This window comes from Hyaena hyaena, unplaced genomic scaffold (genome assembly GCF_003009895.1).
Source record: "Hyaena hyaena isolate Hyena2069 unplaced genomic scaffold, ASM300989v1 scaffold_86, whole genome shotgun sequence".
NCBI lineage: Eukaryota > Metazoa > Chordata > Mammalia > Carnivora > Hyaenidae > Hyaena > Hyaena hyaena.
In genome coordinates, this window is record NW_024080721.1 from 3,193,273 (window position 1) to 3,216,764 (window position 23,492).

General features: G+C 42.7%; 1 protein-coding gene across 2 annotated transcripts in view; it reads right to left on the reverse strand.

The window, feature by feature from the left end:
• Nucleotides 1-3,757: 3,757 nt before the first annotated feature.
• FBXO36 (F-box protein 36) overlaps nt 3,758-23,492 on the reverse strand; it is an 85,490-nt gene continuing 65,755 nt past the window's right edge. Inside the window, exons 4-5 of one of the 2 annotated variants that reach the window (XM_039234543.1) lie at nt 19,717-19,889; nt 3,758-6,294 (exon numbers count right to left, since the gene is read on the reverse strand). In XM_039234543.1, the coding sequence (XP_039090474.1) occupies nt 6,106-6,294; nt 19,717-19,889 (362 nt within the window). In that variant the 3' untranslated portion in view covers nt 3,758-6,105. The remainder of the gene's footprint in view (nt 6,295-19,716; nt 19,890-23,492) is intronic. The other variant, XM_039234544.1, reaches the window with a different exon arrangement.

Below are 23,492 nucleotides of genomic sequence, written 5' to 3' on the forward strand. Positions count from 1 at the left end.
GTCTATCCTACCCAAAGCAATCTACAGATTTGACGCAATCCTTACCAACATACCAACAGCATTTTTCACAGAATGAAAACAAATCATCCTAAAACTTGTATGGAACCACAGAAGGCCCCAAATATCCAAAGTAATCTTGAAAAAGGAAAAAAACAAAACTGGAGATATCACAATTCCAGGCTTCACGTTATATTACAAAGCTGTCGTAATCAAAACAGTATGGTACTGGCACAAAAATAGACACATAGATCAATAGAACAGAATAGAGAGCTGAAAATAAACCCACAATTATGTGGTCAATTAATCTTTGATGAAGGAGGCAAGAATATCCAATGGGAAAAAGACAGTTTCTTCTACAAATGGTGTTGGGAAAACTGGACAGCAACATGTACAAGAATGAAACTGGGCCACTTACTTACGTCACACACAACTATAAACTCAAAACGGATTAAAGACCTTCATGTGAAACATGAAACCCTAAAAATCCTAGAAGAGAGCACAGGCAGAAATTTCTCTGACATCAGGTGTAGCAACATTTTTTCTAAATATGTTCTCTGAAGCAAAAATAAATTATTGGGACTGCATTAAAGTAAAAAGCTTCTGGGGCACCTGGGTGGCTTAGTCGGTTAAGCGCCCGACTTTCGCTTAGGTCATGATCTCGCGGTTCATGGGTTCGAGCCCCGCGTCGGGCTCTGTGCTGACTGCCAGCTCAGAGCCTGGAGCCTGTTTCAGTCTGTGACCCCCTCTCTCTCTGACCCTCCCTTGCTCACACTGTCTCTCTCTCTCTCTCTCCTAGAAATAAATGAAACATTTAAAAAAAAAAAAAAGCTTCTGCACAGCAACCAACCAACGAAACTAAACAACAACCTACTGAATGGGAGAAGATAGGTACCAATGACATGCCCAATAAAGGTTACTATTTAAAATATATAAAGACCTTTTACAACTCAAAACCCCCCAAAAAATCCAATGAGAAAATGGGCAGAATACATGAACAGATATTTCTCCAAAGAAAACACAGATGGCCAACAGACACATGAAAAGATGCTGAACATCACTCATTTCCAGAGAAATGCAAGTCAAAAGCACAATGAAAGATCACCTGACATCTGTCAGAATGGGTAAAAATCAAAAACACAAGAAACAACAAGTATTGGTGAAGATGTGGAGAAAAAAGAACGCTCATGCACTGTGGGTGGGAATGCAAACTGGTGCAGCCACTGTGGGAAACACTATGGAGATTCCTCAAAAGGTTAAAAATAGAACTACCTATGATCCAGTAATTTCACTATTGAGTAGTACTTATCCAAAGAATACAAAAACACTACTTTGAAGGGATACATGCAACCCGTGGTTATTGCAGCATTATTTACAACAGCCAAATTATGAAAGTAGCCCAAGGGTCCATTGATAAATGAATGGATAAAGAATATGTGGTAATTGTACACACACACACACACACACACACACACACACACACAGGAATATTATACAGCTATAAAAAAGAATGAAACCTTGCCCTTTGTAACAACATGGATAGATCTAGAGAGTATAATGCTAAGTGAAATAAGCCAGTTGAAATGATTTCATATGATTTCACTCATATGTGGGATTTAAGGGGAAAAAAACAGCAAACAAAGGAGAAGAAAAGAGAGATAAACCAAAAGAAGACTCTTTTTTTTAAGTTTATTTATTTATTTTGAGAGAGAGAGAGAAAGAGTGTGAGTGGGAAAGGGGCAGAGAAGAGGGAGAGAGAGAATCCCAAGCAGGCTCTGTGCTGCCAGTGCTGAGCCCAACATAGGACTCAATCCCATTAACTGTGAAATCATGACCTGAGCCAAAATCAAGAGTCAGACATTCAACTGACTGAGCCATGCAGGCACCCCCAGACTCTTAACTACAGAGAAAAGTCAGATGGTGAATGGAGTGGAGGTGGGTGGGGAGGATGGGTGAAATAGGTGAAGGGGATTAAGAGTACACTTATCTTCATGAGCAATATATGGAGTTGTTGAATCACTATATTGTACACCTGAAACTAATATAACACACTATATTAACTACACCGGAATTAAAATCAAAATTTAGGGGTGCCTGGGTGGCTTAGTTGGTTAAGCGTCCGACTTTCGCTTAGGTCATGATCTCTTGGTTCGTGGGTTCGAGCCCCGCGTCGAGCTCTGTGCTGACTGCCAGCTCAGAGCCTGGAGCCTGTTTCAGTCTGTGACTCCCTCTCTCTCTGGCCCTCCCCTGCTCACGCTGTCTCTCTCTCCTAGAAATAAATAAAACATTAAAAAAATAAATAAAATAAAATCAAAATTTTAAAAAATAATTTATTTCCTCAAAAGCTTGGAATATTCTCTGGACAACCAAATTAGAATGGTCTCTTATATTATGCTCAAGGCCCTCTCTCTAATTATTTCAAATGACCTTGGGCAAATCCTATCACTGTTTCAAATTCCACTGGTCAAATATGGTGTTGGCTCTGAAAAGCGGTGTGTGGCTTTTGTGGTTAGGAACATAGACTTTAAGTACAGATTTAAATCTAGCTTTACCACTTATTAGTTATGAAGCCTTGCGAAAAATTAATTTGTCCTCTTTGTGAATAATTTCATCTTTGTAGGCCATACAGTCTGTAATGTGACTCCCTATTTCTGCCACTGTAATGCGAAAGCCGCCATAGATAATGGCCCATAGATAAACTATGACCCAATAAAACTTTATTCTACAGAAACAGGCACTCATCAAATTGGGCCTATGCCATAGTTTGTAGATCTCTTATCTATAAGACAGAAGTAGTAATCACTTACCTTCAAGCGGTGCGGTAAGAATTAAGTTGGTTACTATCTGTTTCTTGGCACACAGTAGGCACTCAACAAATGGAAGTTGCTATTACTACTATTATTATTATTTCTAAGGTTATTCTAACTCATTCTGTGACCACAGATCTATGGCTGTAAGACTTCCTGGATGTGTGGAACAAATTCCACAACTGAAAATTACTCTTCTGAATGGAGAGCTATGTGGAAGGAACATAGATCCGCAAATGTGATAAGCAGGAAACAAGGAGTCCTCAGTAGCTCCTGACCCTAAGGGTTCCATGCTGCAAGGCTAAGTGACTGCTATCCCACTGCTGGGATGATCTCATTTCAAAACAATAACTAGGCAAAGCTAAGATACCAGTTTTACTTTCTAAAGTGACCTGATGCACAAGGTTATGTTTTAACTGCAGGGGCACATTTTTTCTTTCGTGTGGTGGTAGCTTGTCTACATATGGTTTTTAATATCCAATTGAAGCCTTTCATTCGTATTTAATCAACTGTTCAGAGCTGTAAAGCGTGGACTTTCTCCTGCAGTATATTATCCTACCACAAACTGCAGATAAATGACATCATCTTAGAGCTCGGAGCAACAAACTATGTCACACCAAGGTCTTCTGTTTTTAGTAAGGTTGTTCTATATTAGTCTTCGGTGTCTTGATAGTTAGTTTGGGGTAATTAATGAGGGCTGGTGACCATCTTGAGCAGAAGCAGCTGGGAAAACAAGGATGCGTGGCAACTAGTTAAGTTGTTCCAACCACCACCCCTCTCCCCGCCCCCACATCCTACTTTTCACTCAATTCATAATCTCTGTCTAAATCCTTGGGCCTACTCAGAATCACTATTTTGATCAATAATCCAAAATCAATGTTTTGGATTCCACATAAGTGAGGTTGAATGCACATACCAAGCTAACTTGTTCAGGAAAAAAGCGGTAACAGAACTTGACGTTAGGTAAAATATATTTATTTTTTGTTTATAAATGTTCACATTCGCTGTTGTTAAATAGTTGTCTTATAACATGAAACATATAAATCATCCAGAAAATATCAGCTTTTTGCTTTTACTGTGACAAAGGTAAATGATAACAGAGTAGGAACACTTTTGACTGAAAATATGAGAAAGGGCAAGATTATATGATGCTGTGGCATTTCACTCTGAAATGGTATGTCACAAGCAAAGCAGTTTAATTCGTCCATGTGAAAGCTATCAGGTGAGGCAGAGATCAACTCCAGAACTGCCTATTCTCATCCAGTGGGATCATCACGTGGGATCAACCACGGAGAATGAGGCTGGCGGAGAGGGGCAAAATGTGTCAACCGCTGAGAATACTGGTCCCCTGCAGGATTATTAAGTTGGTGATGCTGCTTATAGGTTGACAAAAAATTATAGTCAGGTAATAAGTCACCCAAATTATTAGGGCAAATAATCACTGAAATAATCTAATAGCCTATGTTATTTAAAATACTATCTAACAATAGTCAACATATGAATAACCCATTTTTCATTGCTATTTACTTTCAGCACCTACTTTTACATTACAATATTTTAAGTGGGTAGTAAGAGTTTTCGAACAGTCATATCTGTGTTCTTACCGATTCATATTGAATCTAGAATGCTGTCATGCCCATAAGCTTTCAGAATCTCAGCTGATTAAACACTCCATATGAAATGCTTAAGCTGTTGACATATTTGCATCGGTGTCAAATGAGTTCTAATTTTATATCTATGTAGTTCTGTTGCATACCACGTTGTGCACACACAGTCATTGCACACATGTGGTAGTAATCTGTGTTCTGGCACTAAAACAGCCGGCCCTGAGCAAAGTCCGGGACTCCGGGAGCAAACAAGGCTGCAGGGGCCGTGACAAAGTGCGTGTCCTCCACCTGCCGGCCAGTCACTTGCGTCACCTGACAGCTCTCTCCCAGGTGGGGAATGAAGCCTGGGTCTCTCACCCTTAAATCTTTGCTCTTTGCTTGGACAAAATCCAGATGCAACTTTGACAGGCTCCTCATCTGCCAGGAAGCAGACTGTGCTTGATTTCACAGATGTCGCTGGAAAAATTTCTGAGTTTCATGGGTGCGAGTTTTAAGGGATGGGAGTTAAAATCTGGTTTGATATTAGCACAGGTTTTGGTAAAAAAGAGAAAGAAGGTGTCACTAAGCCATGGCCATGAGCCATTCAGAAGGACTCAGGCATGGAGAACAGCCCGTGCAGGCGGTCTCAGGGCATCACAGGAAATTCCTCTGTGCCGGGAGCAGAGGGAGGCATAGATGATCTCTTCTAGGCACTAAGGTGGAGTTATAGAGAAGAAGAAATGGTAATGGTTAAGAAGGTGATGGGAGGTTGACAGCTACTTTTTCTGTCGCCTAAAAGGAGTCATTAGCTCATCTGCTGCTACGGAGTGTCATTATCTGGAGGTACTTCATCCTCAGGACAGCCCAGGGAGAAAACAATTTTTAGATTACAGGGAGGTACAGTCCCCTCCCCTAAAACTGTACTGTTCTTACTCTTCTTCCAAATTAACAGACTACACACTATACTTGGGTTTTCCCTCAGGCTTAAAAATCTTTAAAATCCCCGGTATAAGAGTGGTAGCTGTCCACATTCCTTTGGGGGAGCAGTGTCCTTCTGAGAAAAGTTTATAGCTTTGTTTGACCATGTGAAGTCCTGGAAAGGTGGGCTCTGGAAAGGGGTCGCAGGCAGATGCTGGGTTCCAGCCGTGCCATGGGGCCAGATCAGAGGTTGTTTCCATGCCGGGATGGAGCCTGGCATCCCGGGGCCCACAGGATGGCGCCCTGAAGAGAGCTGGGAAGGCAGCTGTGCTCACCAGACTGCCCACTGCCTCCTGGCCCCTGCCCCTCCCCGTTCCCTGGAGGGGACACGAAGCCACCTCCACTGGGGAAAAAAATTCAAAAGCTCAGCACTCCTTTCAAATACCTGGAAAAACCAGATACGTATTAAAAACCTTCTAATAATAATTTATTGTTTGTTTCTGTATAGGAGAAGCCTCTTTTCTTATGGGTGTCAAGGGCTTCCTGTCATGCAGCCCTTCGCCGGGGCCATGAACCTGACCCTTACTGCAGGGGACTGAGGTTCAAGCAAGGCACTGCTTCGTCGAGTTTTGGTGCATCTGTGTGCAAACACCGTGTGATTTTCGGGTGGGTCGTTGAATCAGCAAGTTCAAAACAATGGAAATCTTAGTTCTCAGTCGAAGGAAACAGAAGAGATTGGGAAACAGAAGAAAAAGACAGCCATCTCTCCGCCCTCCTGGAGGTGGGAAAACATGTCCCTAAGGGTTACTGCTTCTCTGGCTTCCTTGTCTCTGCCTCCTCTTGCGGATCTGCCGCTGGAGCTGCAGCTTGTTGGTGAAGAACATCTGCCTCCAGCCCATTTCCTCGGCCAGGGCCCTCATGTCAGGCGTGATGCTGTCGCAGCAAGACTGAACTATCTTCTCCCACAGCTCGTCAGACATGCACAGCTATGGGGGGGAAGACAGAGGCAGGTTACGTTGGACACCGGGCAGGGAAATGTCATTAACTCACAAAATCACTATCTGATTCCCGCTGCCTGTGAAGACACTGCAGGGAACATTACATGAGCATGAAAATGTACCAGACCCAGCCTTTGCCTCCCTTCTTTCCTCTTGCAAAGTGCACAAGTGCTTAAAAGGACAAAGCAGTATTTGAATCATGGAGGGAACCAAGCCCTGCTCTCATTTAAGATGAAAAATACACGACAGTGATAAATAGTACATATACCATGTTATACAGGTAATTTACACATACAACATTATATTGTTAATTTCCAATTAACCACGCAACAGAGGCTGATAACGGTGTGGTCCACGACCTTGCACCCAGCGCTGCAGCAGCTTCGAGAGTGAGAGCACTGCTAACTCCTCCTAAGCTTGCCTCCATTAAAAAAAAAAAACAAAACTTTTTTTAATGTTTATTTGATAGAAATGTGAGCAGGGAGGGGCAGAGAGCGAGGGAGACACAGACACTTAACTGACTGAGCCACTAGGCATCCCAACTTGCCTCCATTTTAAACATTCACTTAAGCCATCTCTTCACTGGGCTTGTACAGCTGACAGCTTAGTTTACTGCAGGCTGCTTGGTAGCAAAGGGCCTCATAATGAACAAGGAGCCTTCAGACAGCCAACCGGCACCCACGCCTGGTGCCGGGGTCCCCTCCGAGTCCTTTGCATGTTTTGCTCTGAGTCCTTTGCACATCGTTGACATCACACCACGCACCAGAACTACACAATTCTGTGTATTCGCTGGGCCCATCTGGCACACGGCACAGTGAGCTGTTCTCTGCAGAGAAACTTCTCTGAGATGGTCTTCTACAGTCTGGGCCTTTAACTCGAAGCCAAGAGGCTAAAGGACAGATAAGATCCCGCTGGCCATTTTGAGGCATGAGGCCATTTTGTCCTCCCTCCAAGTTCAATGCTGCCACAATTCAGCTTCCATTTACCCAGGGCTTTCTAGTATGACATTTTTTTAAACATTTATTTATTTTTAAGAGGCAGAGGCAGAGACAGAGACAGAGACAGAGGGCAAACAGCAGAGGGGCAGAGAGAAGACACACACACACAGAATCTGAAGCAGCTCCAGGCTCTGAGCTGTCAGCACAGAGCCCGACGCAGGGCTTGAACCCACGGACCACGAGATCATGACCTGAGCCGAAGTCGGACGCTCAACTGACTGAGCCCCCCAACTGCCCCGGTATGACATTTTCAGCTGGCACCATTGTTTATGGCACTTTTACCCTCATCAGACTCTGCTACTAAACACTGTTAACACGCAGATTTCCTGACCCCTTCCATAACATGCCCCAAATCCTTCCTGAAGATAAAGCTTCTGTTATATTTATTTACTATCATGAACCTTGGTGCTCACCGTGGCTTTTTGTATACGCAACAGGAACATTTAAAGGTGCTTGGGTGCCTGATGTTGCACAGTATGAACTCCGGTTGTACAAGCTGTGCTCTAAGTGGGGTTCCTCATGGGCCTGGGTCACAGACACTCCCTGATTCCATCTTTCTGTGCCAGTTCTGTGATCCGGGAAGCTAATCAGCAACCCGAGTTCCCTTTTCATCAGTTCCATTCAGTGGTCGTTATATGTGAAAACCCAGAAGTGGAAAGGGGTAGGCATGGTGGACAGTTGGTAAGGCGCCCAGAGTTCCTTTAAACCAGTGGTCCCAGAGCACACCAGCCTGGGCTCCTGCTTCCTGCTCAAGACCCTCTGAGACACGCCCCATCTGTAGGCACCCCCGCAAAGACTCCTCCAGCCAGGAGGCAGGAAGGTGAGAAGCCAGTGGACCCCCGAAAGATCTATCACTGACGGAGCATATGCTAAGAGCAAGAAATGTTGTGTTCATTACCTTACATGTAAGGTATATGTACACATATGTACATATGAATGTATGTTTAATACATATATGTATTTATGTCTATTTCTTTAAGAAATTATTTTTTACCATAAAGTAGTCTGAAGCAATCTCGTGAGGGATACGATGATGGAAAGTAAGGCATGTAGTCAGTTTACACACAAGGCTGCGGCAGAACCACAGCATGCAAGGAAAGTGGATCCCTGTCTAGAATAGGACCAGGATCCCAGGAGCACAAATTGCTGCTTCCTCCATGATGAAGAATCCTGTGTTACTCACCTGCCTCTAAGTTCCTGGCTGGATGCCCTAGAGGGCAACACTTTGTTGAGGGCTCAGTACTCGTCTCTCCTGTGACAGTAGCCAGATTCCTCTTGATGAGAGGAGGCTCCTACTGAGTCCACACACAGGCCCCATCCTTGCCACCTGGCATTGGTTATGAACCCAGCGAACAGTAGGGTGGCCGGGGAAAAAAGCTGATGGACGGCCACAGAGCAGAGCATCTTCCCCATCTAATAACTTAAAACCTCCTCAGCACGAAGTGCCTTTTGATGAGCAGAGCAGTCACATGGGACACAAATATCTATACCTTTTGGTTGATGCTGAGAAATCCATCCAAATACCTCTTTACTATGAATCATCACGAATTTCTGAATCTTGTTCTTTTCAAGACTTTGACCATCTACCCAAAACAGTAGGCTTAATCCCATAGAAACCCAAGAGCTATTTTTCAAAAGCGGAACAACTTTCTACAAGCAAATTCTTGTCTGTACTCTAAAACCCTGGGATACAAGCTGTAATTTTCCTACGGAGGTGCAACACAGGTCTCAGCAAGGGTCCTGACAAGCCACCGCCATGCAGGCTGAAGACACTCTGAGCATCACTGAATCTGCTGGATCATGAGAAGCCAGTAGTACCGCTGCTTACATCACAGTCTGGACCAGCATCTGAGCCCCCCTCGCCACTGGCAGCTTTAGGGCTACGTGGAGAAGCAAACTCAAATTGTATATGTACCTTGAAAACTAAAAATGATCCACAAAGAGCTTTGGCTGCCTTCTCATGGTAGGAAGTAGATCTAAGGCACTGGGTTTCTTGAGATGGCAGTCTCTCAATTTTTGTGCATTCATCTCCAACTCCCTGACATACACATACCTTGCCAAGACATCTAAAGTATCTGCTGCTTCCTGTTCATCAGCATGATGTCATCAATGTTGACCAGCACATAGGAAAGTGATAGGATCAATAGCTCTGTGATATAAGTATCACCCACAGCTAGAGAATGAACATAATCTTGATGCAGAAAGAAGGTATATTGTCATCCCCACTGGGGGAAACCAAATGTATTGTGGTGTTCTTATTGGAAAATCCAGGAAGACATGAAGATGGCATGTAATGGGGTGATGGCAAAGGAGGAGGTGAGAAATGGCCGGAGTGTAGATGTATTTTGCAGGTAGAGCTCATAAGACTTGCTAATGAATTAGGTGAGAAGTAAGAGGAAAGAGAAGAACTAATGATGAACTCTTTGGCTTGAACAGCTGGGTGAATGGTGTTGCCAATGACTGACAAAATAACACTGTGGGAGAAGTAGAATTGCTAAATAGGTATGTGTGGAGGGATATCAAGAGGTCTGGTTTTGACATGTTAAATCTGAGATGTCTATACTACATCTAGGTGTAAGTGTGGAGCATGCAATTAGCCATAAAAGTAAGGAGTTCAAGGGGGCAACCTGAATTGGAAACCTGTATTTGAAAATTATCAACGTGTAGGGCACCTGGGTGGCTCAGTTGGTTAAGCACCTCACTCTTGACTTTGGCTCAGGTCATGATCTTGCAGTTCATGGGTTTAAGCCCTGCGATGGATCCTGTTTGGGATTCTCTCTCTCTCTCTGCCCCTCTCCTGCTTGTTCGTGTGTATGTGTTCTCTCTCAAAATAAATAAAACATTTAAAAATAAGGAAAATTGGGGCGCCTGGGTGGCTTAGTCGGTTAAGCGTCCGACTTTCGCTTAGGTCATGATCTTGCGGTTCGTGGGTTCGAGCCCTGCATCGGGCTCTGTGCTGACTGCCAGCTCGGAGCCTGGAGCCTGTTTCAGAGTCTGTGACTCCCTCTCTCTCTGACCCTCCCCTGCTCACGCTGTCTCTCTCTCTCTCTCCTAGAAATAAATTAAAAAAAAAAATAAAGAAAATTATCAATATGTAAGTACTATTTAAAGCCCTGGGATTAGATGCTATCATGTAGGTGTGACTGTAGATAAAGAAAATGCCCAGGGAAGAGTTCTAGGACATTCCGACATTAAACAGTCAAAAAATAGAAAAGTTTTCAGCCAGGGAGGCTGAGAATAAGGAAGAAAACCCAGATAGCAATCCAGGGTGTCACATGCTGTCAAAAAGGTCGGAATTTAAGACTGACTGGTGTTTTTGCAAGATCAAGTACAATGGCAACCTCGACATGAGCCATTTCAATGGCACAGTGGGGATGAACGCCTGGCGAGTGAGTTCAAGAAAGAATAGGAGAGGAAGTGGATATAGCCAAGTACAGACACTCTTTTGAGGGAATTTTGCTTGGAGAGCAGAATAGGGAATCAGGTCAAGGCATTTTCTCTTCTTAATTTATGTGCTGATGGAAATGATCCAATAGAAAGGTTAAGACTAATGACAGAGGATAAAAAAGGGATAGCTGTGTGAGCAAAGTAGCTGAACTGAGGAGCTGAAATGCACAAGTGGAAGTGTGAGTGTAGGTAATAAGAGGGAACATTCTTACCTATAACAGGAAGCTCACAGAGCAGATGGATAGAGTTGGGGAAGGGACAATGGATGCCTGGTGATGGCTTCTAATTTCTCTGTGAAATAAGAGGCGACAATAGCAGACATGAGTGAGGATGAAGACTTTAGGAGAGAGAAGAGGGTGTAAAATAGACTTCTTGGAGGGTAAAAGAGAGTAAGAAACTCAGTTTCTTAGACAAAAGGTATTTTATAAGTATAATGTAGTCTTTGGTTCTGAGTCAGTTCTTGACGCCAGACGCATGCTCAAAGAGTATGGTCCCAAGAAACACAGAAAAGATGATAAGCAAAAGGATGAAGGCCTCTTGCATCTCATATTGAAGATGTTAAAGCAGGGAACTGTATTCAAGACACCACACCATCATGATCCGGCCTTGGGATATACGAATCTTGATGTGTGCACTGGTCTATTCAGGATAGTGCACAGCTAGTGCAGGTATGCAAACACTGCAACTGTTCTCCCACATTTCCCTGTTCCTGGCAGTTAGGGGGCTGCAAAATTTCAAAACGGCATGTGAGGGGAGTCTGCCTGGCTCAGTCAGTGGAGCGTGCATCTCTTGATCTCAGGGTCATGAGTTTGAGCCCCATGTTGGGTGTAGAGATTTCTTAAAAATAAAATCTTTTAAAAAACAAAACAACAACAACATAGAGCAAGAACCTCTTCTCTTCCATATGGTCTGAGGAGACCTCACATTTCAGATGGTGCAGTGCAAGACAGTGGGTTTATCTCTAAGCCTGAGTGCCTGAGGGACTTTGTGCAGAGCATCCCATAGACCCACAATGGGTAAGAATTGTGGATGAAAAACACAGCTATTATTGTGTTGCATCACTGGGGTTTAGGGGTTGTGTGTTATCCCAAGTCACAATCTATAACTTAGTCTATGCTCACATCATTATTGTGCAAAACCTTTGAGCTTTTTAGTATATTTGGTATATGTTATCTAATCGCAAGTTAAGGATGACTATGAGTTTTGAGTCCTTCACAAGGTAATGATGGGTCCTTCTTATGGAGAAACTCACCTAAAACAGAATCACTTCATGTAATCCCATCAGTTAAATGATAAACTGGTATGGGCTCAAGCTATCTTCTGACATTTTCCCTTCTGTTGTTGTTGTTGTTGTTTTTAATGTTTTATTTATTTCTGAGAGAGAGAGGGAGAGACAGCGTGAGCAGGGGAGGATCAGAGAGAGAGGGAGATACAGAATCTGAAGCAGCCTCCAGGCTCTGAGCTGTCAGCACAGAGCCTGACGCAGGCTCGAACCCAAGAACCGTGAGATCATGACCTGAGTCGAAGCTGGACGCTTAACTGACTGAGCCACCTAGGTGCCCCTCCCTTCTGTTAGTTTAAATTCCATGATTGTGAACATGGTTGTTGGGAATGACTCCTAGACAAATACATAAAGCTACATGGAAAAGAAAGCTCAGTGATCATAATCCTATAGATAAGACAGCATAAATGACAATGAAGACTTTGAAATAGACTGGACCAAAAAATCAGACACATATCTTAAGTTGGGGACGAACCCCATTTATGCCTTGCTACCCATGGATGTCTCCGTGTGGCCAGAGGAAGAATACACTTTCAAAACAATGGTCTGTCATTGCGGCACCTACCCACTGTAGTTCCTTTCTGTGACTGACGCGGACAACTAGCAAATGTGAATCCTGGCCCTGCCACTTAGTAATTAACTAAACCTGGACATAATACTTAATTGCTCTGAGCCTGTCTCCACATCCAGCCTTGTGTTTGGTCATCTAAGAAGCACAACGAAGTGATTTAAGCACAACAGCTTTGGAGTAAGACTTCCCAGGCACAGTACCTGGCTCCACTGCTCACCAGCTGTGGACTTTATCTGCACCTCTGTTTCCTTCTCTATGAAGTCTGGACAAGGTGGTCTCTGCTCATCACCTCACAGGGCTGCTTGAAGATTATACTGAATTACATATTCGGTGCTTAGCCCATAGTAGGCACTCAGTAAATGGTAGTTATGATTATGTGGAAATGATACTAAACTTTTAGTGCAGATTAGGAATAACATATATGAGGCACCTGGGTGGCTCAGTCAGTTAAGTGTCTGACTTTGGCTCGGTCGTGATGTCATGGTTCGTGAGTTAGAGCCCCGTGTCAGGCTCTGCACTGACGGTGCAGAGGCTGCTTGGGATTCTCTCCCTCTCTCTCTGCCCCTGCCGCACTTGAGCTCACTCTCTCTCGTGCTTGCACGCAAAATAATAAACATTAAAAATGAAAAAAAAAAACAACAACAAACAGTAGAAAGAGGCCCTGTATGCATTTAGCTACCACTGGGTGCACAGTTCAGTTGCCATGGTTGAGATTCTGGGGAAAACTAAGAAAGATCATTGGTTCACAGAATGGAAAAATGAGGAGTCAAATACGAATACAGAGATATCAAGGGACCACATATTTATGGACAATGAGTAACATGATTAATTAATTCCTGTTCACAGAAATTAAGACCAGAGAAAAATGTTTTTTCTCTTCCAGTTAGTCATTTGATAAATTTAAGGATCTGAAGACCCAAAGTATCTATCTATCCTCTATCCCACCATGCAGACATTTCTTCAGAACCTCTATTTACCAGGTATGGAGAAGACTAAGAAAATACAACAGAAGACAGATTCACAATTAAGTCATTACAATATGTTCTGTGCTAATGTTGAAATGAAACTAACAAGGCCAAACTTAAGTTGAAATTCAAACAAAGCCTGGTATCAATTGCTATTCTGACCAGCCTTTCAGAGCAAGTTCTAGAACGTTCTATTCCTCCAGATATCGAAACCAAACTGAAAGAGAACTGTACCCACCCATACTCTCATAGGGCATAGCACTGTCATCCCAGATGGCCCCCTGAGCCACCAGCCCTGGCTAGCAAGAGGTCAGGAGAGCAATAGCCTTCACCCCCTAATTTGTGGGCTTAGACAGGAATGATTAGCACCACATTGATGCCCCAAACACTGCAGAGAACATGGTGGGTGGGGAAGCCCAGCTGCCTCCCTTGTCTCCGAGAGGAAGACCCAAGCAATTCCCATGCATTCCCCTCCCCCAACACACCCACGAGGTATGTTCTGGGTCTGCCCCTGCCCTGGATGCACTCCTGCTCCCCACCACCATCTGTACCTCCCCGTCACAAGCTGCAACCCACCCTGAGCACCAGGACGGGGACCCACCCCCGCAGCATTCCACAGCCGCAGAAGGGAAACTGTGTGCCCCTGATTTCTGCCTGCCTACCACTGGCCACCATTTCAGCCCACCTGGTGCAGACTTAGCCACATACTCCCCACCCTGCCCCCAGCCCCAGATAGCCAAGCATCCCACTAGCACCACCCCAGGTCTGGCCTTGGCCCCGTCCTGCTTTGCACCAATGTATCCTAACTTCCTTCTGGGGAGGGGAAAATGTGTCAGCGTTACGTCCACATCAGGACACCATCGCACTCAGTTTTGAGCAGATAGCAGCCAGGACTTTTTACTTTATGCTTCCCTATAATCTTATACTACTCTAAAAGTACTCCAATAGGGGAAAAGAATGAATTGCAAATAGAAATGAACAGTAAAATGAGCCATAATCACTTAAGATCCTTCCTGCATAAATATCGAAGCACAAACTATTACACATTCCCGTATGATACTGACAGCCCCCCAAACATTTTGATATTCATCAAGTCATTTGCTATCCCAACTTCAATAGTCCTTCGAGGTCTGATGTCCCTACTCAGATCACAACATATTCTAAATACAAACAACAAACGGAAACTCTTAGAAAATGTCTTAATATTAAAAAACAAAACAGATCCTCTGACCCTCCTTTGAAAGATTTGAACTCTAACACGAGAATAGATGAAGACCCCATTACCAGCACAAAACATTTCAGGATATCAGTGTGTCTCACATAATGAAGATTATGGAAGAAAACTATGAGGTTTGGAGGAAAAGAAAAGAATTCTCAAAAGAGAGCTGAAATTTCCAGTAGAGTAACTCCATTTATGACTCATATTTTACACTGGAAATATTTACAATTTGTTTTATATTACACATTGGTCTACAAATACCCTCATCTAAGACTCCCAAACTCTGGTGCTCTTAGCTTGGTAGATGCCAGACTGAAAAACACAAGGTCTGCACCCTGGCTGTGGTTTGGGGGCTTTGATCCAAGGCACAGCTAATCGTGGATTTAGCTCCCCCTGGCGGTGGTGTATGAACTTAACACAAGACGCTGTCTAAAAGTTGAAAGGGATCCCTGGCGGGGCTTATCTGGTTAAGACCTCTCCTTTTACAAAGGGGGAAATCAAGGCTCTGAAACGATGATAAGGGTGCTGCCCAAGTTCATAGCGGGAAGTGGATGATCAAAGAACAGAACCCAGGTCTCTGTCCTCTTCTGATTTAAACACCCCACAATACCTGTACACAGTGAAGGTAGGAAAACACCCCACCCCTCCCCCACCCAAGCTTCTAGCCTTTTAGAATCTCTTGAGAACTTTTATCTGCAGACTTTATTATTTTTTAATGTTTTATTTATCTTTTGGGGGAGGGAGAGCACGAGTTGAGGGGGGGTAGAGAGAGAAAGGGACACAGGATCTGAAGCAGGCTCCATGCTGACAGCAGTGAGCCCAATGTGGGCTCCAGCTCACCAACGGTAAGATCATGACCTGAGCTGAAGTCAGAGGCTCAACCAACTGAGCCACCCAGGCGCCCCTAACTGTACCATTTTAATTTCAACTGGTCAAATTCTTGGGCTGAACTCAGAATTGGGTTGCTGTAAATACAAGCAAACACATCGAGAGCACAGGTGCTGGGTCCACCTCAGACCTACCTGCCCCCCAGGGTGTGGGCCTAGTCCCTCTATTTTCACCTGCTTCCTAGGTGCCTCACCTACTTGGCAGACTTGGGAATCATGTAGGGGAGCCTGTAGTTGTTCCCGAGTCATGACCAAGATGACTATATTTATATACGGGTCACCATTGTCCCTGCCTGTCTGCGCTTCGGTCTCTCATCGAGCTGAGGGGGAGGTTCTTTGGGTTTAATCTGCTGCAGTTTGCAGAAAAAGGATACTGTGAAGGCCTGGTGCCACCTGGGGCAAGCCATCAGGCCCCCAGGCAGATCCCTGACAGCAGCAAGACCTTGAATGAGCTCATAGCGATCCCAGGGCAGGCCCTCAGGCTGACCTCAGGTGGCATCGAGTTCACCCCTCAGGGGTGTGCTTGTATTAGCCAAGCTCCCAGAGATTGCCTCTTAGTTGTTTTACCCCAAGAAATATAATCATCCTGTACCTGGACTTTCAGGTGCTTACCCACAGAGGCTCTGTGGTTGGGTCAACATGGAGTCAGAAGTGAGAGCAGATGGTGGTTGTTAAGAGTGGTGGGTCAGAAGGACTTTCCTGGAAAAGAGAACAGCATGCAAGAGAGCTGCAAACAATTGACCTGGCTGGGGCCGGAGGCAGGAGGCGGGGCCAGGGACCATTGCCTGATGCGACAGCTAAGACTTTGGATCTCATTCCGGAAATGACAGGAAGTCACTAAGGGGCACTAAGCACGATAGTGACACGACACGAGTGCATTTCATGGCCCCGCGCGGAAGAGAGGCCAATGAAGGGATGGTCACAAGGAAACCCAGCAGAGAATTCTGTAAGCAAAGATGGGTCAGGAAGAGGATGGCCTGAAACAGATCCTTTAGATGCGACAAGGAAGGGGTGACGGGAGGAGACCAGGGATATTTAGGGATATTTAGGAGGCATGGATAGAGGAGGGAACCGGAGATGAGGTAGACTGACTGTGGACCAGAGACATTTGGGATATTTAGGCTGTTGTACAGCCAGTGAAATTTTGAGAAATCAAACAAAACACAAATTAAGAACCAAAATTAGGTAGCTAACCTTTTTCTTTTTCCAATACGGATAATTTGTTAACATCATCACGTTTTAAGGCCACTAGTTAATAAAAGAAGGGGCATTTTAACTCTCCCCATAGGAAGGCCTAACCTCCAATAAAGGACCATCATTTAAAAGGGATAAATTTAGCTTAATAACCAACTCCTCATATCTCATTTATTTACTGTTCTCGTTTCATCATAGATTATACAGTCTCACTCCATTGATGACGCTAGTTTGCTGAAGGTGAACTGCTCTGTAAACTGTTTTGCTTTGTTTTGTTTTTCCAAGGAGTAGAGGAAAAAGATTGGCTACAGAGTCAAGAGTGTTTGGTTTCTGAAGGATGAAGACTGATTTGAGAAAATTAATGCACGGAGAAGAAAAAAAAATTGAAAGAAAGATTTAAAAATAGGAACTATATGCAACATAGTATCCCAGACTGGATCCTTAAACAGCAAAAGGACATTAGCAGAAAAATGGATGAAATACAAGTAAAGTCTATGGCTATACTATAATAGTATTATATCATATTAATTGCTTAGTTTTGATAAATGACCCTAGTTATGTAAGATGTTAGCATTAGGGAAAACTGGTGAAGGGAATACGTGGACTCTCTGTATGATCTTTGCAACCCTTACAGATCCAAAATTATTTAGAAACAAAAATGGGTTTTAAAAATAGCAACGACAGCACAGAAGAGAAAGGAGATGAGCAACAGACTAAAGTTCCTCAGACTGGACCTTGGAGCCAGGTGGCAGGTGGCGCCGGCCTCACACAGGAGAGGAACACCCTCTTCCCCAAGATCAAGATCAGAGGAAAGGGTTGGATCATGTCACAAATAATTTGCTAATAATTTGTCCGCAGGAATCAGAAATGGAAGCATTCTTCTTTTCATTAACAAGATAATATAGTAAATGACAGGACAAAACAGGTTAATAACAATGGTTTCTAAATGTAGGTGAAAAGTAAGTAAACAGTATACAGAGAAAATGTAGATTGAAGACGGAAATGAGTGGTTAATATTGCTTGGAAAGAAAAACAGCAGCAGCCTCGGACCCGGCTCTGTCTGCTAATAACCCTGCTCTGCAAGGATACTGAGAGCTGAAATCAGCAACCTAGAAAAGCCTTACTTTAGAGCAGCAGGTGAATTACGGAGGAGATTTCCAAAACTGTGCAGAAATAATAGCCGGACCCTGAGAGGGAGAATAATCGAGAGTGGAAGTGAGCACAACCCGGAGGGAAGACAGTCGCTTGGCACAGGAATAAATTCCGCAAGACAATGCAGTTGCTGCCATTTTCCGTCAAATTCTTCCATTTCGTTTCAGGAACAAGCATGGGCCCCAGCAGAAGCTTTCCATCGATCCCCACTAGTATATTTCATGCATTTTAAATTCTTCTTCAGCGAAAGTATGAATAATCGGCTTCTTATCAGCAGCCAATCTTCACTTTAATACATGTTTTAATGGCAGAAAAATACACAGTGATTACTCGTAATGCTTGCTTAGGACTCTCCATTTTTAGGGGGAAAACCAAGTAAAAATATATGCTTTTATTCTCAAAGGGGGATGCACCAAATAATATCACATATATTATTTAAAATTAATATATAAAAATTAAGAAATATTTTTTTCCATGATTGTGGAAAAAAATGTTGACTTTCTAGATAATAAGATTATGATACAGGGGTGCCTGGCTGGCTCAGGTGGTAGAGCATGTGACTCTCTTGATCTCAGGGCCCTGAGTCCAAGCCCCACATTGGGTGTGGAGACTACTTAATAAAATAAAATAAAATATATAATAAAATAAATCAAAATAAAATAAAATAAAAATGGATGAATACTGTTCCAAAAAAAAAGTTTATGATTTAAGTCATCTTGGGAAATGTTGCATGCTCTTTTATAAATGGGTGTTGCCTCAGTCTATTATAACTAAATACCAAGCCAGGTTTCTTTCATTTCAAACAAACTCCAACTCTGATTAATTTAAGCCAGATAAGGATTTAATGGAAGAACGGTTTGTGTGTTTAAGAATAGCTAAAGGGACAGAAACCAAGGCATCTTCCTGGATCCAGGGAGAGGAACCAATAATGTTTGCATCAAGGCTCTGACATTGCACCAACGGTGTCTTCCCATCTCGTGGCAATCTGCTGAGGATTCAGAGTAGTGAGAGAGAGTCCATTTGATCATCTTTGGGCATGGATAAGGTGAATTATGATGAAGAATTCACCAAAACCATCCACATTGTGAATAGATAATTCTGCAAAGGACTGTTAGTGAAAGAAATGGAGATAGAGTGGAAGAAATGGAGATGGCCACTGTTTGCCTTATTCTTTCATGTGGCCATGACTCTGTCTGAACTTGGAATTCCCCTTGACTTGTAATACCCTAGTTTTCCAGACTACCTGGTGAACTCCTGTTTTCCCTGTGAAAACCCAGATAAAGTAACACCTTCTGTGAAGCCTGGCAGAGGAAATCACTTTGCACTGTCTTTGTATCTCATACACACATCTCTTGTCAAACAGCTCACATTATATTGTAATAATTTGTATTTGTTTGAATCTCGCCTATTAGACTATAAATTTCTTGAGGGCAGGAATAATGTCTTTTCACCTATGCTGCCTTGGTACCTAAAACAGTGCTCATGATTAAGTATTCAACAAATGCTTGCTAAAATAAATGCAAACAATAAACTACTTCTATGTTTAAAAAGAGAAAAAGAAAGAGAGAAAGGAAAGGAAAGGAAACGAAACGAAAGGAAAGGAAAGGAAAAACAAAGAGGAAAGAAAAAGAAAAAGAAAAACTTTGAGGAAGCACAAGGAAAAACCTTTATAGACACAAAATAATTATCTGTTACCTTTGCAAATCTGCGTGATGTTTGGGAAAGCCTGGCAATATCTTCAAGATCCAGATAAGAAATGATATTCAGGAGCAAACTGTCTGAGAGCCGTTCAAGGAAGTCAAATTTACCTTCACATAAACTGAAGACATAGTCTAATATTCTCGCACCAAATATTAAGGCAATTTGAACTGTAATTCAAAGAAACCAACAAACCAACAAGGTTATCATGTGCAGTCAGGTAAAAACCATGACCCGTATCACTAAGACATGATTTAGGGCATTCTTCCCCCCGGGGGGTAATGTTGGATTAGACCAAGTCATTCCTACTGTCACCAAGCTGCCTTTGGGACCCGTGACATGCATTTGTGAGGCACTGGTTTACAGGTGCTGTCCCTGCCCTGAGATCAGAACCTTTGAGGGACACTCACTGTTGAACGCAGTGATGAACTGCATCCCCTTGATCTCATCAGCACCGACTTCCAGTCCAGACAACCAACTTAGCTAGTCTCAGTGCCTTCCTCACCCTCATCCCCGACTGGGCAACATTGCTGGTCCACGTGGATTTTCTGCTATCCCCCCCCCACCCCCACTACCCAGACTGGTCTGAAATATGTTAATATCTCTTCATTTGAGTTGATTTTTCTTCTCTTATTGTTATATGTTGTTTCTCCACCAAACTTTCTTCTTTCCTCTTTACCTTCTTTTATCCCCATCTTTACATAATGGGGGGAAAACGAGAAAGAAGAAAATAAGCAAATATTTCACGAAAATTGTGTTAACTTTTGCTTAATATTTTGTGCACTTTTTCAGTTATTTCCAAATTAGGAGACAGTTCACAAAGAATCAACCAATATAATGGTCTACCTAAGCATGCTCAATGCAAGGAAGTAATAGTGTGTTTCTTTTTTTAACCCTGAAAAACCTAATAAATAGGAAAACATGTTTAGAAGCATACATATTCAAGTTTTAACGTGGTTTAATCTGGATGGTGACTTTTGCTTTCTTCCTTTTGTTGATCTGTATTTTATAATATTTCTACAATAAACCTGTATTACCAGTGTAATTTTTTAAAATCTAGGTAGGAAGGAAGTAAAAAAGGAAGGAAAGAATGCTGCCTTCTTATATGAGAGGAAAGCACAGTTATGGTGGAGTAAGCAGGTGGATTCCAGTGATCCCAAACCTGGGGACATTTTTGGTTTCTTGAGTCTCATGTTTTCTGTTCTGACTCTGAAAGCATCACCATAGCCAGTCTTTCTAGAGAACTGTTCTTAGAAGAGAGAGAGCTCTCTACAGGAGACTAAATACCCAAGATTTGGGGACTACCTTCCTTCCTCAGTCTGGAATATCCCTTCTGGAGCAATCGGGATGGAGCCCTCAAGAACGCTGGGCAGAACTAATTTAACTGGATGATGGGTCTCTGATTTCAGAATGGATGTAAGGTGTGGGCCATATTTATGTAAAAACTAACTGTGCAACTTGGAAGAGCCAGGCATATAAGATTCCTCTCTAAAACTGGTCAGTCTAGCTTTCTAAGGCATTAAGGGTTTTAGTTGCTTCTGAATTCCAAGTGCTTCCAATTCAAAGCACTTCTAAAGTCCAAGGGCTTTCCTAAGGGAAAAACAGCCCTGTCAACTCTAAAGGATAGGTAATGTGGAGAATTCCTGGTCCACCAGCAGAATAAGAAAAAAAAAAGCAGTGCTTACTTAGTGGACAGAGAAGAAAAGCCCTTCGTATAATAAAAATTCCCTTAATATAACTGGAAATGTTTTTCCATTTCCAATGCCAGGAAAACATGTTCAATGCAGACTCAGATGTACTTTAGGAATTCTCTACCAGTAAAGTCCTTAAAATGTAAATATTATAAAAAGATATATACACTTAGGTGTGAAATGTGACAGATTCAGAGTGTATGGATATTGAGGTATTTAGAAAAATATTTCTGCTTAGTTGTATTTTTTATGTAACCAACATTGATTTCTTTTGAAATAAGAAAAAAAGAAGTTAAAACAAAGTCCATTTTGAAAGTAAAATCACTGCTTTCATGTTGGACTATGTTGGAGGCAATCAGCCTCCAAGATGGCACCACAAATCCTCTTCTCCTAGGTTCATTTTTCTGTGTCTCCCTCCCACACTGAATTAGAGGTGATCTGTGTAACTAATAGGATGGTGCATGAATGACATTCCAAGTCTTGGTCATAAAAGACACGGGGGACTCTGCCTTGCTGCTGCCTCTTGGATCGCTCACTCTGGGAGAAGCCAACTGCCATATGCTAACAATGCTCAGAAGTGCTCTGGAGAGGTCCATGGGGAATGAAATGGAAACTTCCTGGCTACAACCACCACTTCTTTGTCAGCCATGTATGTAAGTCATCATGGAACTGGAGCCTCAAGCCCCAGTTGAGCCTTCAGATGATGGAGGCTCCGTGTGACACCATACAAGACCCTGAATGGAACAACAGAGCTAAGTGGTTCTCAAATTCCTGACCCACAGAAACCATTTGAGTTAATAAACATTTATTATTGTTTTGACCAATTAAGTTCCAGGATAATTTGTTACACAACATTAGGCAATAAAAATTTGAGTGCCTCCAAGTGTTGTGGTGCCATACTGGAAACCCAAGATGTAGGAGTAGCTTTGAAATTGGAAAGTATACAGAAAATCTGAATGAGTTTGAAGAGGGTGTTAAGTGCAAGGATGAAGAGCTTTCAATAATTCAATTATTTATTGAATTAATTAATTAATAGCTGTTTGTAGACACTTGATGGGACTCTGAGGAGGCTTTGAAGGCAAGAGTTTAAAGGAAAGTGAAGAAAATATTATTAAAAACTGGAGGACAGGAGATCCTTGCCATGTAGTGGCAGAAAGTTCAGTTACATTGTTGCCTCCTGAGATATGCAAAGTAGGAAGGAAATAGACTTAAGGGGATGTGATTCGCTATGTAGATTTCCAAGCGAGGTGTTGAACATACTATCTGATTTCTTCTTGCTGCTTAAAGGAAAAGGTGAGAGCAAAGAGAGAAGCTAAAGATGGTTTCTTACAAAACTGCCAGGATTTGCTGATCCTGAATATTCTCCGCCTCTTCAGATGGCAAACAATGCTAAAATTAAGGAATGGGCCCGAGACAAAAATCAAATCTGGAACAATCTCAGGAAACTATGGCCTGAAGATGAAGCTGAGGGCATGGCTGGAAAACGCTTTGTTAAGAACCATTCAGTCAAATTTTAGAGCTTCCAAAAAGCTGAAGGGTATTGTCACTCGGGAGACAAGAGCAGAAACCAAGTTAAAGAAGGGATTATCTTAAAAAAAATAAAAGTGTGTAGGTGTGGTTTTGTTTAATGGAGTAAACTCCAGTAATAGCAATGGACAACAACATGAAGTTTTAAGAGAATTTACAGGTAGAAACACTGCCTGCCAGCTTGAACTGAAAGAGTCAGAGGCAGTGCAAAGGGAAAAAGACTTTGGACTCTCAAATTCCTACCAGGAGGAAGTAGGCTGAGAAAATAAAGCCTGCAAAGAGGGGCTAACTTTTGTGGACAAAGAAGATGGCTCAGAGTATGGAACCACGAGCCCAGGAGGTAAAGCCCAAGAGCTATGAAGAACTAAGACAGGGACTTAGAAATATTGCTAAACTAACTAACTTAAAATCAGACCTACTGGACAATCCCTCAGAAATATATAATTTATCAGTTCTGACTCAAAAAGAAAAAGAAAACCCAAGAGACTATAACCAGTAAATATATTAAATCCACTGACTGGATTAAACAGGAAAACCATCAAGCAAAGTTTCAGA